The sequence below is a fragment of the Vipera berus genome (assembly GCF_964194415.1).
Source record: "Vipera berus genome assembly, chromosome: 12".
Classification (NCBI taxonomy): domain Eukaryota; kingdom Metazoa; phylum Chordata; class Lepidosauria; order Squamata; family Viperidae; genus Vipera; species Vipera berus.
The window spans coordinates 4,205,316-4,221,909 of NC_138215.1; the positions used below are offsets into that span (position 1 = coordinate 4,205,316).

Below are 16,594 nucleotides of genomic sequence, written 5' to 3' on the forward strand. Positions count from 1 at the left end.
GCAGGGATTAACACCAGACAAACAAGCAGAAATCCAGTAGAATTAGTCCATTTAGTCATGCTTCCTATCTCATCTATCTGGGAAGGTTAAACATGAGGTCACGTGTCATCAACGATATCTAGATGCTATTATCTTGGCCCCATGCCAACCAATTGATGCTATCAAGGTCTTGTCCCTTATGCCTAGTGTCAAGGTTGCAACTGAAAGCCAAATAAATGAGAACTATGAGACAAAAGTACATGTTTATTGGATACATAATGTTGGCATAGTCAAAAGTGAAAACAAATCTGACACTTTCCCCGCCCCCAAAGTTACATTCCATCCTCCTACTAAGCTAACAATCATACTATTCAATAGAATGGCTCATGAGCTTTCTAGCCGAACGTCCCTCCTTCACCACGGTATGGGAATGACCTTGGTTCCCATGGGATTCATTAATGTTTAAACTAGCAGAAATACCTTGTTTCCCTCCCCACTTCTTGTGGCAAGCTAAAATGTCAAAGATGGTTGCAGCCAGGTTCTGTTGTGATTCAGGGTCAGCCTGTGGGTTCGGCAGTTGGGTCGGACGATTCAGAGGAGGAGGAGGAGGAGTTTGGAGAGCCTGCAGAGGACAGTTCTGAGGCTTCACAGAGCTCTCAGCCAGGCCCCTCCCATCTGGTTACTACTCAGACCCAGCTGTGTGAGCCTGACAGCGTGGATGAAGATGACCCACAGCTGGCCCTGTTCAAGGACGCCTGACACAGGAGGCAGTCAAGCAGGAGTAAACAGAGGAAGGCAATGGGACACCTCGGAAGGAGGCATAGAGAAGCCACACCTTGAACTGTTTAAAAGGGGAATGTGTGGGAGGGCTGGTTGCTGAAGGCAACCGTTTGAGCAGCTTCTGTTTTTGTGGTTCATATTTTGTTTTGCTCAGTTTGCTTTGTTTTGGATCTGTTTTGTGTAAATAAATTTGGCGGGCTCACTTCCAGCCTTTTGCCTTTTGTAAAGGGGTTGTCCCTGACTTTTCTGCAGGGCCGGTAGTAGGCTGGAACAGAACAGGTTCATTGTAGAGTTGACAGTTGGAATCACCTAAGGAGAAAGCAATTCCTGTGAAAGAAGCAGAAGCACAGGTTAGGAGTCTTTCCTAGGCTTTGGGGGATATTTATCATAAACTGTCTGTATTAATCTTTGCCTTTACATCTCCATTGTTCACCCAGGTAGCTTCTGATAAGGGATAACCTTTCCACTGCACCAAGTATTGCAGTTTTCCTTTATATAGTCTAGAACAGACATGTCAAACACAAGGCCCGGGGCCCAGATCCAGCCCGCAAAGTGGTTTCATGTGGCCTGCGAAGCCATCCTGGAAACAGTGAGGGAACGGCCCCCACTGCCTTGGCCCTGGCCCAGAGACCCTCCTTCTGCCAGAGACCCTCAGATCTGTCCCACTCCTGCCCGGGCCCCCATAGGCACCCTTGAAGTGAATGATGTAGAGCTGGCCACGCCCACCCAGTAGGCCATACGCACTCTGGCCACGCCCACCCAGCAGGCCACGCCCACCCTGGCCATACCCACCCAGCCCCCTGAGGGCAACTGCAATGCTAATGCGGCCTTCAATGAAATTGAGTTTGACACCCTGGTCTAGAATCAAGAATGTGTTTAATTTCATAATGAGTTTCACCCTCCACTAGAATGGGACCGGATGCTTTTTGGGGAATTGGTTTTAATGTTGATTCTGTAACTGGCTTTAACAAACTGCAATGGAAAATAGGGTGAACTTTCCCTAAATGTCGTGGGAGTTTTAGTTCAACGGTGACAGGATTGATAATTTTGACTATAGGGAAGGGACCAAGAAACTTCATTCCCAACTTCTTACTGGTGTCATGGTTCCGACAGACAAAGCAGAATTCCGAGGCTTGGAAATTCCTCAAAGAACATGTTTATTAGTTACAAAGTATCGGCACAATCAAAAGTGAAACCAAGTCTGAAATTCCCACTAAAAATTTCCCAGTTATGAAGTATAATGTCCCACCCACAAAACTATGCCATCACTATGTTTCCCAATACATTCATTTGGCAGGCTTTCTTATACAACACCTGGTCACTGATTGCGGGAGAAGTAAATGACCTTGATTCCCACGGGACAGAAAATTATTTTGACTAGTGAAGCACCTGGGCAAGCTCCACTCCCACCGTTCTATGTGGCAACCTAGAATGAAGAGAAAAATGGCTGCAGCCAGGTTAGGCTCATTGTAGAGTTGACAACTGAGTAATTTCAACTTCAAATACTTAGTAGAGAGATAAACTTTCTCTCCCACATAAATCAGTGGGTTATGTCCCTGCAGAGCACTTGGGCAAATATTAAGTGGGCCTTAACCCAAGCCTCTTGTCAGCTTGCTCCTTGTAGACTTTGGTGGCAAGGGTTAAGGCCCACTTAACATTTGCCCAAGCGCTCTGCAGGGACATAACCCACTGATTTAAAGTTTGCAGGGAGGGGGTGATGGCTTCCTGAGCATACTCGGGCATAGGAGCAAACTCCCTGACAGTTGCGACTTTAAATGGGGTAAGTCCGGTGCTGCTATGAATGATATTATTATACGCTACTTCAGCAAAAGGCAGATCTGTCCAGTTAGTCTGTTGATAGTTGACATCGTATCTTAGGTATTGTTCCGCCATTGTGTTTGTACAGTACATTCAGCCAATCCGTTCATGCTCTGATGAAAAGCTAAGGAGAGTCTCTGGGTTGGCCCAATCGGTTTCACGAACTCCCTCCAGAACTTTACTATGAATTGAACTCCCCCTTCTGATATGCTTTTTGGGGCTCCATGGAGCCGGTAGATATGCTTCAAGAATAGTTTGCTAGCTTTGGGGCAGAGGGGAGTCCTGAACAAGCGATGAAGTGAACCTGCTTTGAAAAGAGGTCAATGACAGTCCAAATTACTGTATTCCCACTGCTTTCTGGCACCTCTACAATAAAATCCCTTGCTATTTCTTCCCAAGGTTGGGGTGGATCCGCTACTTGTTAGTCCAGGTGGCTTTCCAGGTAATTTTTTCATGGCAGCACAAATCACACAACTCTTTACATAACTTTCAATATCCTTTTTCATTCCTGGCCACCAAAACTGCCGCCTCACCAAATGTAAAGTCTTCAGAAATCCAAAGTGGCCAGCTTGCTTCGCATCATGGCTCTGCTGAAGGGCTTGAATTAGGGTAAATGTTGGGACCTCTCTCCATCTTCATGTTGAATGTGTACCAATAAACATACCGACCAGATGATACCCCAAAAGCTCCGGGAGCTGCCTGACCACCTCTGACCTCATATACATATTTACTTTCCCTAATATAGGATCTTTCCCAACTCAGGGAACTGCAACAGATTCCATAGTTGCCACCTTGGTCTATTGCTTTACAAGTGTCAAAACAAAACATTTCTGGGCTTTGGTCAAGTATAGTGTGGTTATAGGACAGTTGTTTGGCATAATACTTACCCCCCCACAAATGCATACACCCATCCTTTAGAGGTGTACCTCACTCCCTGTGGACTGTGACACACTATTTGGTTATTACTGGAACAGGTGGCATATTGTATCTGGTTATGTATGAAAGTGGATTTTACTCCCTGGCAGGTATAACCTGAATGGTAAACAAGAGTGTTATTGATTTTGGCTCCTGTGTGGCTTTTATACACCTTTGACAGGATGAGTTGTCATCTGAGCCCAAGCTTCTCCGTACTGTGAGAAACAGGGAATTGTAAAGCACACTTGCCTATCCAACTCCCAGACAGGTGGAGTGTGGATGTTGCTGTTTTTATACCTTCTGTTCCACACTTGAGGAGAAAGGGGAAGGATAAACCCCTGCCCTCAGAGTGTGAGCTGCCACCACACATAGGTATTGGGTGCTTGGGACAATCATTAATCAAGGTCTGTTCCCAGCAATTACATTCTCCCAGATAACGTGGGTGCATTTTCTGATTGACCAAACATCCAGACCATTCCTTCTCGCTAATATTCATTATATATGAACATTTTCCCCTATAAGTTCCCACTCCCCAAGCCTCTCTTTTAAACAATGGGAAATTAGGCATGCCAGGTCTCTGTGTTCATGTAACTGATCAATGAGGTCCTCCATGACCACCTGCATAAGGGGTTTGGGGTGTATTTAGATGACATCCTGATTTACATCAAAATTAAGGCAGAACATGTGAAATTGGTCAGGGCAGTCTTGAAAAAGCTTCGAGCTGCTAAACTGTATGCTAAGCTTTCAAAATGTGAATTCCATAAGGACAGAATTGACTATTTGGGCTACTGCATTTCTCATGAGGGGGTAGAGATAGACCCAGAGAAGGTGCGGCTGTCATGGAATGGACTCCTCCCTGCACCACAAAGCAACTGCAGAGCTTTCTGGGGTTTTTACAGGCAATTTCTCCCCGTGTTTGCTCAGATTGCACTCCCTATCACAAACTTATTGAAAAGTAAGGGAGGGCGTAAACGAAAGCCTGATCAGCCACTAAAATGGACAGCTGAATGCCAAGCCGCATTTGAGAAATTTTAAGAGACTTTTTCCACAGAATCGGTGCTGGAACACCCAGACCCGGAAAAGCCGTTTGTGAAAAGCGATGTGGCAGTGGGGATGGTGTTACTGCAAAAAAATAAGCAGGGCCAGTTACAGCCCTGCACTTACAGATCCAAAAAGTTGTTGGAGACTGAAGAGTGGTGAGCTACTTGGGAAAAGGAAGCATTTGCAGTGTAATGGGCCCCTTTTAACCTGGAGGCACTTCTTAGAAGGAAACAAAGTTCCTTTCCAGGTTTGGACTGATCATAAGAACCTGGAAGCTTTGAAAAAAACCCCGGAGGTTGTCTCCTAACCAAGCATGCTGGGCCCAGCACTTCCACCATTTTAATTATTCCATCCACTATCTGCCTGGGGGAAAGAACTTCCTAGCAGACGCTTTGTCATGAATGCCACAATATAATAGTATAAAAGCAGAGGTGGTTAAACCTCTACTTTCCCCACAGCAATTGGCTGGCCCAGCCAATACAAGAGCACAGATGAAGAAAACTTGAAGGCTCCTAGATTGGGGCTGAAAGGCAAAAGCAAAAGCAGTATGCTCCGTCCCATATTTGGGTAGACCAGGTTGCTCTGATAGACCGGTCTCACCGAAAACACTCAAGAAGGCCCAGTGTTGAAGTCTGTCGAGATCCATCTGAATTTTGAGCCAGAATTTTGTAGGGTGTGGGCTAAAGATCATGGAAACTGATAGTGCTGCAATGCTCAGACCACATTTGGATTAAAGTGTCCAGTTCTTGTCACAATACAAAAAGGATGCTGGGAACTTGAAAGAGTGCACAAAAGTGCAACAAAGGTGACCAGAGACTTATAGGCTAAATTCTACGAAGTAACGGGAACTCAATATGATATGTTTAAAGGAAGAGAAGGCACAGCCTTCTAGTCTGAAGGGAGAGAAAATAACTGTCTTCTGATACAGGCAGGGATATTATTGGGAAGAGAGAGTAGATCCATTCTCTCTAGTACCTGAATTAAGACAAGAACCAAGAGATGGAAGTTTATAGAAGGAGACCCAAACATGAACTAAAGAGAAATTTCCTGGCTATGAAAGCTACAAAGCAATGGAGCAGGCTGCCTCCTGACAAAGGAATGTCTGGGGGAAGCTCAAGAATAGATTGTTTCAACCCATTTGTCCAGAATGGTAGGGGGTTGGATTAGAAGATCTCCAAGATCCCTTCCAACCCTATGATTCTATGTGTCTACTGACATTTTGGGGCCCAAAGTTATTTGGGACAAGCCCATGGTTCCCATGGATGCCATGGTGCAAAAACCATGGAGAATGAAATGATCAAATGTCACTCCACACCAGCCTTGAGGTCAAGTAGGCTGAACAATGACCCTAACAGGCATTGGGGTGGCCAATACCCCCAGCAGGATACCCAGTTCAGTAGCCAGGTCATTAATTATTAATTCCCCCAGCCCAACAACCAAGGCTGTTGATGGACCTGAAACCTGGAGAACAAAGCAGAGGTGGCATTCCCGTCCTCACTTAGCCAAGCCTCAGTAATACATGATGAAATCACAAATGTACGCAGACCTGGCATTAATCACCAAAGCTTGTGGCCAAGATCACCAAGCAGGGCCTAGGAACGAGGGTCCCTGGCTGCAAAATGAGGATGGCCACAAAATTAGCAGCCCTTCTTTCCCTGGAATGGCAAGCCCAGGGATCCTATCTTATCTGGGATTCACCTGCCTTCCACCCTATGCAGTCTATATTGCCCCTCATTAAGCAAAATTCACTTGCCGTTTCCATACAAGCAGTCCTCGCTTACCAATCACTCATTTAGTGACCATTCAAAGTTACAATGATGCGGAAAAAGGAGATTTATGACTGGTTATTTGGCAATTGGTGTGCATTTACAATGATTGCAGTGTGCCGTGGCCACTTGATCACTATCTGCAATCTTCACAGCTAGCTTTCAACAACAGAGAAGGGGGAAGCTGGCAGGAAGTTGCCAACCACAATAATATGACATTGTGCTCAACAATTACAGATGGAACTGATGTTGTAAGCCAGGCGGTCATCCAACATTTCACCTGTTGCTTAGTGACAGAGCTGCAGGTCTCATTTGTGGTCGGTAAGTGTATTACCTGCCCTGTTGCCCTCAAGACGTAAGGAAGGCTCCTGCCCATTTTGTTTACATGATGGTTTCTCAGCGTTTTCCTCAAGGCCACCTTCCTGAAGCTGTACAAGCAGCTTTCCAATTAGGGGCTCCAGGGGCATTAGATCTTCCCACTAGGCTCCAGGCATGATCTTCCCAGGAAGTGGTCTACGGGATTTCCAGCAGTGACTCAGCAGGAGTCCTGCCAAAGGTTAAGGATCTACAGCAGACATGTCAAACTCGTGACATCACATGACGTCGGGCAATGTATCAGGATGGTTTTGCCATTGCCAGCAATGGGGTGGGGGCGGCTTCCATGTGACGCATCCAGCCCGTGGGCCGGCAGTTTGACACCCCTGATCTACAGCTTCCTCTTCTCCTCCTCCTCCATACCACAATGCAGCTGATGTAACTCTCTATTGCTCCTGCTAACGATACCAGCAGCTGAACTCACCTCTGCCCAATGCTGTCACCTATCCCGCAGACAGACATCTTCATAGAGGACACAACTCAAAAGTCCCCCTTTAGTTTTGTGGGCAGCTCTCGGAACCAGCTGCTGTTTTGGACTAATGTGGTCTTTCCAGTCTTTCCCTCACTCTGGAGTAGTCAAAGAAATAAGTCTATCCCCACAGGCCTTGAAAGGCTTTTGCACCCACAATGCTCAGAAAGCAGCAGGTTCTGAATTCACAAGCTGTGCCCTGATCACAGTTCCTTGTTGTGGAGCAGCTTGTTATTGGTCAAACGGCACCTTAAAAGTCATCTAGTCCATTTGTGCTGAAACAAGACAAGCATCTCTGGCAAATGTTGGAAGTCCTCCAGCAAACCACTTGCATCTGGTTTGGTGCCGCTGCTGGAGACCTCACCACCTGGAATTCCTTACGCTTTACCTTTGTTTCCCTCCAGTTTCACCTGGTTGGTTCTACTGCTGCTCCCTTCCAGGGCACGAGAGAACTAGTTCTGTTCCTCTTCCATAAGACTCATCACCTCCCCACAGAGTTTTGCTTCCAACTCCTTCTCCATCTTAGGAGGAGTCTTTGATTGCACCTTTTTAGATTCAGACAGGTGAGGGAGGGAAATAAAAACCAAACACCCACCCCCACCCCACCCCACCCCACTCTGCTGCCAATCCCCAAAGTAAATGCTCACAACAATGAAAACATCGGGCAGGAGGAAGAGCGCAGCCAGGAGGGCAGGCGGGTGTCTTGCTCGGCTGTGGCTTGGAGGGAGGGAAAGGGGGCAGCTTCAGCCCCCCCCCAACCGCTGCCCGGTCACAAAAGCAGGATGAAAACTCCGGAAACTCTTTAGCTCTCTTAAAGTCCAAGACTGTAGTTTGACTTGGTCTATTACTTGCGATTGCATAATGTTGAATTCCAATATTGCATGATCATTCCCCACCCCGGAGGTTCCTGTGGCTTCAACACCTTCTATCATTTCATCTCTTGTTAGTGAGAATTAAATCCAATGTGGCTAATCCCCTAGTTCCCTTCTCTACTTTTTGGGAGACAAAAGCGGTCAGGAATCTGTTTGACCTCCCGCAAAGTTGGTGCAGAGTTTCTCTCCCAGTTGATGTCCGGGTAGTTAAAAGTCCCCCGTTACTACTGGGAGGTGCTTCCCGCGTCCCTTAGTTAGCCGACTAGCAAAAAGAGCGGCGGCGGCTCCCCTCCTCCCTGGCTGGGAGCGCCGGGCAGCAGAGCCGCTTCCCGGCCAGGCGGCGCCCGAGGGGCTCAGAAGCCCCCCGCCGGCTTCGGCTCCCTCGGCTTAACGGGGGAGGGGGTCGCCAGCCAAGCCTCGCATTTATAACGGTGCTTCTATGGGCCTCCCTCCCTCCCCCGCTCTCCCTTGGGAAGCGCGCTGCCCGGAGTCGCCGGCGGCCTCCCTTTGGAACCAGGAAGGGCGGGAAGCGGCCGGTGGCGCCTTGGGCTGGGGGCGGCTGCGGCCCCCGCGCTTCCCCGGCCCTCCGCTCCCTGCCGGGGACCCCCAGCCCCGTTCCGGCCAGGCGGCCGGGCTCCGCGACGGGACTGCGGCCGAGGCGGCCCCGCACCCCCCCGTCGGGGTCTCCCCTGCGCGCCCCCTCCCCTCCCCTCCCCTCCCCGCCCGGGCCGAACGGGCGCTTCCCCCCCGGGCGCCAGAGCGGCTGCGCGAACCAGAGAGGCAGGGGAGGCGGGCGAGGGCGCGCCGAGTCGTCGCCCGGCGACCAGGGAAGCCCCGCCCCGGCCGAGACGCTCGGGCCAATGGACGGCCGCCACACAATGGATCCGGCCCGTCTGCGCAGGGGGCGGGCCTTCCGCTTCCTCTTTAGCCCCGCGCTGAGGCGATCGCCGGGGAAAGCGAAAGCTGCCGCCGCCGCCGCGCTCCTCCGTCCTCTCAGCTGGGTCTCATGGCGACGCTGCTCCTCGCGCTGCTCCTCGCCGTGGCGGCCTGGCCCGCCCGCGCCTCCGACGTGCTGGAGCTGAGCGACGATGACTTCGACAGCGGCCTGGCCGACCGCAACGTCGCCCTCGTCGAGTTCTACGCGCCCTGGTGGGTCGGGACGGCCGCGCCGCGTTCCCCGGGCCTCTCCGTCCGCCGGGGCGCTCCGGCGGAGGGAAGCGAGGGGGGCCGCCCGGCGGGGTCTTCGCGGCGGGCCCGGCGCTGCGGCGGCGGCGGCTGCCCGGGCACCAGGGGGCGGGGCCTCGTTGCCGTGGCCTCTCCTGAGTGGCTGCCGCGGCGCGCGGGCGGCCCTGGATTGGCTGCCGGGGGGGATGGGCGCGGGCTGACTGGCGGCGTCGCCTTGCAGGTGCGGACATTGCAAGCGCCTCGCGCCCGAGTACGAGTCGGCGGCCACGCGGCTGAAGGGCGTCGTCCCGCTGGCGAAGGTGGGTCCGGGCGGTGGGCCGGAGGGGCGGGCGGAGGCCTTGGCAGGGCGCCGGGACGGCAACGCGCTCCCCTCCCTCCCTCCCTCCCCGCTAGGTCGACTGCACGGCCAACTCGGAGACCTGCAACAAGTACGGCGTGAGCGGCTACCCGACGCTGAAGATCTTCCGCAACGGGGAGGAGTCCGGCACTTACGACGGGCCCAGGACAGCCGGTGAGCAGCCCCCCGAGAAGGCCGCTTGTAGCTGGGCCAGGCCCGAAGGCGCCCCGCTCTAGGCCAGGGGTCTGCCGCTCCGTATTGCTTCTGGCCCCGAGGCCTTGCGGGAAGCCTTCCTTGACTGTCCACGTTGGACACACTGGATGCTCCGGAGGGCGGCTGCAGATTGGAATTGCGCCTATCTGGATTCTCAGCTTGCAGCTAGATTATTACAATGGGGCTGGTGTTGAAAACTGCCCTATCGGTACAGATAATCCTTGACTTACGATCATAACAGCCCAAAGTTTCTGTTGTTAAGTGAGTTGGCCTTATTTTACAACCTTATCACAATTGTTACACGAAGTGTAGTTGTTTAGCTAATAACATAGTTAACTGGCTTCCCCATTGCCTTTGCTTGTCGGAAAATTGCAAAAGGGGATCAGGGGACACTGCAACCACCATAAATATTAGTAAGCTGCCACATTTGATCACGTGGCATTGGGGATGCTGCAACTGTTGTGTGTAAAATGGTCATAAGTCAGTTTTTTCCATGTCATAACTTTGGCCACTAAATGAACTTGTAAGTCAAGGACTACCTGTAGATGGGTAAGAGATTTGCCTATGTTAACATAATGAATGTGGGATTGAAACAGTGGTTGATGCACAGATCCTGTAGCCTTTGGGAGCTTTTATACCATGTCAGTGATTCTCTAAAGAAGATTGGCCTGTATTTATACATTGTTTTTTTTTTCTAAGATGGAATTGTGAGCCATCTAAAGAAACAAGCTGGGCCTGCCTCCGTTCCTCTTTCTCCTGAGGCCTTTGAGAAATTCATCAGTGAAAAGGATGCTGCTGTGGTGGGTAAGTAGTCTGGGGGCAGGACCAATGTATTAGGTAAACCTAGGATGGGATGATTTGCTAACCCAAGTTACGTTGCATTAAAAAAAACCCAGATAACCTGATATCCAGTTGGTTTGAAGTATTTCTTGTCTTCTGCCTTCCAGTTGAAGGTGCTGTTTGCTTTATATGACTTCCTCCTCCAGATGACAACCTGTTCAAGAGTATTGACGAGGCACACTCCCCAATAAAAATATCAAAACTACGGGTTGGTTGTGTTCCTTGGGTGGGATTTGAAGACTGGGACAATTTTTGCATGTGGCTTGTTCTTTGTGGATTAAGTCATAAAGTAACCCCTTGTGAAATACACATGGACCTCAAACCCAGAAAGTGACACTGTTAAAAGTTCAGCAATAAAATGCTAACTTTTGGTTTTACCAAATATTTCTCATCTATAACACAAACAGCCAAGGTTGAGGGATGGTAAATGGTAAATCTTTGATAGACTTGAAGTTCTTGTTTTGTCATTTTAAAGAACAATCATGCATTTTGTCCCCGTCCCCCCCCAAAAGAAAACAAGGAAATGTTTGCTTTTCCTCCTAAGTCATCAATTTAAAGTGTCTCGGTGGCATAAGCAAATTATTTATCTTGGACCTCTTTTACACAGCTATTTATTTCTTATGAACTACAGGATTCTTCAGGGAGCTGTTTGGCGATGCGCATTCAGAGTACATGAAAGCAGCAAGCAATTTGCGGGATCATTACCGCTTTGGGCATGTCAGTGATGAGGCCCTCATTAAAAAATATGAACCAGATGGCGAGTAAGTGTTCAGTGGTTGGTATTTTCCTGATTCAGCTTAAAAATCCACGATTATAAAGGTTATGAAGTTTGTTCTTGTTTTTGTGTGACTTGCCAACCAAGCGGCTTCAGAAGCTGCTCGCATTTTCAAAATGTAAAGGGCAGAGCTTTACAGTGCTGAGTTAACTTAGGCAAATGAGTTTTTACTATCTTTGGCTCTTGAAGGGTCACATATATAACACCGTTCTTTAGAATGCTTAAGCCTCGCTCTGAGTAGCCTTCTGTGAACAGTGTGTCACGTCTATACAGCAACACAAATTGCCAAGTCCCTTCGGGGTTGGTTTTTGTTTATCCACCTGTAGGAGCAGGCAAGTCAGAGCTTGATGTGCTTGCTGCCTGCTTCTCCTTGTGGAATTGGCTCAAGCAGCTGAGACTTGCTCAGCAACTGGAGCCCTGTCATGGAGGAACCGTCAGTCATCTGTAGGGGATGGTTCAATGAATCCTGCAATGTGGAGGGGATTTCACTTGATCTCTTAAGTCCCTTCCAACTCTTTTGTGAACCAAAGGGATGCATTGTGGGGTGCTGCTTGATAGGGTTTGACAGTCAAAATGCACCAGTCTCCTTTTCACAGGGGCATCGTCCTGTTCCGTCCCCAACACCTTGCAAACAAGTTTGAAGACAGTTCTGTGCGATATACAGAAGAAAAGATGACAACTGGCAAGATCAAGAAGTTTCTTCAAGAGAACATGTGAGCGTAGTAATTTTTCTCCTATAGCAAGTACTTTTGTCTGAATGGGATTCACATACTAAAAAACGGGAGTTTCTCTGTTTCAGCTTTGGTTTATGCCCACACATGACTGAAGACAATAAAGAAATGATCCAAGGAAAAGATCTTCTAGTGGCTTATTACGATATAGATTATGAAAAGAATCCCAAAGGCTCTAATTACTGGCGCAACAGGTGAGTTTCCATTTCTTTGTCGAGGATTCTGTGGTGGATGAACTGTTTTTGTTACAAATGAAATTGATATCGGAGAAAACGGTAAACAAATTGAAAGCCATATCTGCACCAGTTATGTTTCCACTGCAGCCAATTTGCCAAAGCCACTGAAAACTTTTTGTTAAAACATGGATCTTCCCAAATTTAACTTGTGGGGAATGAGGTAAAGAAGCAGCAATAGACTTGTGGGGGGGGGGGGGAAGAGGATGCAGAATGGCTAAAGAGGAGCTGGGCAGTTAACCTTGAAGACATACTGCCCATCAGCAACTGGTCCCAGGATTTTCTTGCACTAAAGGCAGGATGATGAATAGGTGAACATTCCTCCTCCCCTTGGTTGGCAATATAAAGTTGCTTTCGGAGCCCAGGAGTGATTAAGATGGCTGACAAGCAACGCCAACTACGACAGCTGAAGTAGGTGCTTCGATAGACTTGTCCTCATTCTGTCAGAAGACTTGTTTCTTCAGGAACAAGTTCCCTTAGAAAATAACTCTGTAGTAGAGGGGGTTCCCTTGAAAATAACTTTTTATAATCTTCTATTGGCAATATTGCATTTCAACAATATTAGCTGGAAAACAGATGTTCTAATTTTGTTTTCCACTTTGGTGAATGCATTAGGTTTCCAGCAGATGTGATCATTCATTGTAGAATTCATTCCTCAGTTAACAAAACATTCACACGTCAGCAAGTGTGGAGTTGAAACTGCACTGGGTTCACTTGTGGAGTTGGTTGTGGTTTTTTGCCCTCATAGCATGAGGTGGCCATCTGATTTCCTTGAGCTGTCAATAACAAAACAGTTGCCTTGTTTCTGCAGAGTGATGAAGGTTGCTCGAAGTTTCCTGGATGCTGGACACAAGCTCAATTTCGCTGTTGCAAGTCGAAAGACTTTTGGCCATGAACTCACAGAGTTTGGGCTGGACGGTTCTACCAGTGAGGTCCCTCTTGTTGCTATCAGAACAGTCAAAGGAGAGAAATTCGCCATGCAAGAGGAATTTTCGTAAGCTCACACTTCTGTCCCTTTTTTTGGAAGTTCCCCTTTCGAAATAGAAATAGTTCCTGCAGGGCAAAGTTTCCATTGAATTGTTCTGGGAAGACCTTTGAAGGAGAGGCCTGTGTTATTCCCTTAGTGCAGGCCTGTCAAACTTGCGACGTTATGTGATGTCTCGCGACTTTTTCCTCATTGCTGGCAATGGGGTGGGTGCGGTTTCAGTGTGACACATCTGGCCCACCGGCCAGCAGTTGACATGCCTGCGCTTAGTGGCTCTTGACGGCAGGACAAATGGGTCTGCGCTGGCTGAAGCAATTCTTACTCCATTTGCAGCCGTGATGGTACAGCCTTGGAGAGATTCCTTCAGGATTATTTTGATGGAAAGTTGAAAAGATACCTGAAATCAGAGCCCATCCCAGAAAACAATGATGGTCCCGTGAAGGTGAGAGCGGGGCTAGAGTCTTCATTAACTCCATGGTAACTGGGGAAGAGATTTTACATGGATGATGTTGTAATGTTTCTGAAATAATATAGTGTCTTGATTCCATTAGGGCAGTGATGGCGAGCCTTTTAGAGACCGAGTGCCCAAACTGCAACCCAAAACCCACTTATGTATCATCGGGTGCCGGGTGGGCGTGGCCCATTGGGTGGGCATGGCTGCGGTGGTAACGGCAGACTGGGTGGGACTAAAAATTTCAATCAATTCCAACTTTGCGAGAACTTTTTATCCCACGAGAAGTTGAAATTGATTGATTGAGCCTTTTTTTTTTTTTTTGTACACGGTGCCGGAGGCCTAAAGCGAAAAGGTTTTATAAAGCCCAGCTGAAGGCCTAGGACTGGTGCAACAGCGCGCATGCCCACAGAGGGCTCGGTGTGCCGCCTGTGGCACCCGTGCCATAGGTTCACCAACGCGGCCTTAGGGAAAAAAGTGCACCATAACAAAAAACAAAAAAAATCAAAATTTTGCTCATCAGTGCTTAATTCAGCACTGTCATGGCTCTCCTTTGGTTCCAAATGCTAAGTGGCTGTAAGTAAACAGAAGCGTTAGGGGAATGCGAAATTTTACAGTACTTATATGCTAGCATAAACAGCTGTCCGAAACTGGGCAAGTTCACCTTGATAAGAGCAAACAGGTGACTTGAGCTGGTAATATTACTCCGTTGTACAAATGTGAACCTGGACAATACTTTCTACGCTGCAGGGAGAGACAGGTATGGTTGCATCGGAGAAAGCAGCTGTTCTGCTTTTACCCATGACATATTTGGGTTTTTTCAATATGGTTGTGGCATGTTTTATTTAAACCTTCTTGTTTCTCTCTAGGTAGTTGTGGCTGAAAATTTTGATGAAATCGTAAATGCAGAGAGTAAGGATGTGCTTATAGAATTCTACGCCCCGTGGTGTGGCCACTGCAAGAATCTTGAACCCAAATACAAGGAACTGGGGGAGAAGGTAAGGGGAAAGGAAGCAAAGGTTGCATCAACTTGAAGGTCCCTTGGGAGAAGTTATTTTAGTTATCTGTGACTGGTGGGAGTTCCTTTCCAGGTACAGCAGTCCCAAGAATGGGAAATATTGGTGGTTCCTTCTCTTGCTAAAACATAATGTGGCCTGTTTGATTTTGACTTCACATAATTCTGATCTCGGTCACCATTTTCTCGGGCTGAGAGTTTTGCCCTCCCTAATTACTGGCTTGTTATCTTTTTTCAGCTTAACAAAGACCCCCACATTGTTATAGCTAAGATGGATGCCACAGCCAATGATGTGCCTTTACCGTATGAAGTCAAAGGGTAAGGAAGCCGTAGGAATGGCTGTTTGCTTTTTCTGGTGAACTACATGTGAAGAGCTTTCTTAGAAATGCCTTTTGGCCTGTTTGCCAATTGTGGAGAATAATAGGTTTGTTGAGGTTTGAGGACCGGTTAAATTTATGTTTGCTGTTGCTACAAAAAAAAGATTGAATATGTCTAACTGGATCTTTCTTTGTGATGCAGCTTTCCCACAATTTACTTTTCTCCTGCCGGTAGCAAGCAGAGTCCAAAGAAATACGAGGTGAGCAGATCTTTTGCTGACTTCATTCTCCTAGAAGGACTCTTTAGGTAAAGAAATGGGATAACAATTACAGCAGTGGAAATAACAGCAGTTTGGTCTGGTTGGATTGAGCCTTGGAGGGGAAACCACCCTGAAATACCAGAGCAATAGGTTAGGTTAGAATCTTTTAAAAGCACTCCAGAAAAAGTTGATGGCAACTCCACCTTGGCACCGAGGAGGGGAGAGGAGTGTGACTGCGGCGATGTGGGGTTGAGCTGCGCTGGGCTTCCTAGACAGAGGGTAAAAGTTGGGGACAGTTGTGAATTGTGGGTGGTACAAGCAGTGGGCAGAGGGTGGCCTGCACCTCACTAGTGTCTCTGCCTCTTGGCCTCACTTCTCTCTCCTTGCCAGGGGGGGCGTGAGGTGAGCGACTTTGTCAGCTACCTGAAGAGGGAGGCCACGTATCCGCCAATCCTACAAGAAGACGAAAAGCCGAAGAAGAAGAAGAAGGTGCCGAAAGAGGATCTGTGAGAGCCTTGGCTGCCACCTTGTTCAGAGGAGAGCCCAGCGGCTGCTCTGGGAAGGAGGCCAGGGCTCCATGGTGCAGCTTCGTTGCTGGAAAGCAAAACCCTTTGGGCAGAGGAGGCGATGGTTGCTGTCCCACTTCTTTACCTGCCCCATGCCTCTTAGCTGCATTTGCCATGGATGCCCTGGACTGGAGGGGGGGGTGTTGTTTTCTAATTTTTTTTGTACATCTGGAGGAATGAATGAATAAATGAGCCCTTGTCCCCCACCCCTACCCCTAATTGCTGTGGGACCCGGGAGCCTCATGGCTGGAGAGGCAGTGTTGCTGGCTTGGCCTTTTAAGAAGGGGCTACTGAGAGCGGCCTCTTGTCGGAGCCTTTTTTGGAGATAAAACCGTCCTGGGCTGAGTGAGCTAAGCCAGAGTGGCAGCGCTGGTTGCTTCTGCTTCCTCTTTTTGCTGAGGAATGGGCAGGTAGTCTGTAACTACTCCATGAAGTCAAAACAGTGGACACCGTTGGGTGGGGTTCTGTCTGGAAAACCTGAATCTTTCTCAAAGAAAGCAAAAGCACCACACTATTTTGCTCATTAGTGGCAGGGAGATGAAGAAAACAGAGTTGGTGATCAGGACAGCCTCCCTTAGCCGGGCTTTTACCTTCTGAAATCGTTTAAAAGACAATTCATTGTGTGGGAGTAGGCTATTTGGAGAGCCTACTCCTTTGAGAGTATTGCACTT

At 48.5% G+C, this 16,594-nt stretch overlaps 1 protein-coding gene across 1 annotated transcript; it reads left to right on the forward strand.

The window, feature by feature from the left end:
- Positions 1–8,925: 8,925 nt before the first annotated feature.
- Positions 8,926–16,129, forward strand: PDIA3 (protein disulfide isomerase family A member 3). Its single transcript, XM_081337174.1, has 13 exons — positions 8,926–9,164; positions 9,421–9,499; positions 9,594–9,711; positions 10,450–10,554; positions 11,222–11,351; positions 11,962–12,078; positions 12,165–12,290; positions 13,141–13,323; positions 13,648–13,756; positions 14,635–14,763; positions 15,019–15,098; positions 15,300–15,357; positions 15,748–16,129. Exons 1-13 carry the CDS (start codon positions 9,022–9,024, stop codon positions 15,865–15,867), a joined length of 1,497 nt encoding a protein of 498 aa, XP_081193300.1. The 5' UTR covers positions 8,926–9,021; the 3' UTR covers positions 15,868–16,129.
- Positions 16,130–16,594: the final 465 nt, after the last annotated feature.

What these genes read in the sequence shown, in the direction of transcription:
- PDIA3 (XM_081337174.1), top strand. Translation starts at nt 9,022, where the DNA reads ATGGCGACGCTGCTCCTCGCGCTGCTCCTCGCCGTGGCGGCCTGGCCC. An exon ending in GCGTCGTCCCGCTGGCGAAG is followed by an intron (nt 9,500 to 9,593) that starts GTGGGTCCGGGC and finishes CCTCCCCGCTAG; the next exon opens with GTCGACTGCACGGCCAACTC. An exon ending in AGAGTCCAAAGAAATACGAG is followed by an intron (nt 15,358 to 15,747) that starts GTGAGCAGATCT and finishes TCTCCTTGCCAG; the next exon opens with GGGGGGCGTGAGGTGAGCGA.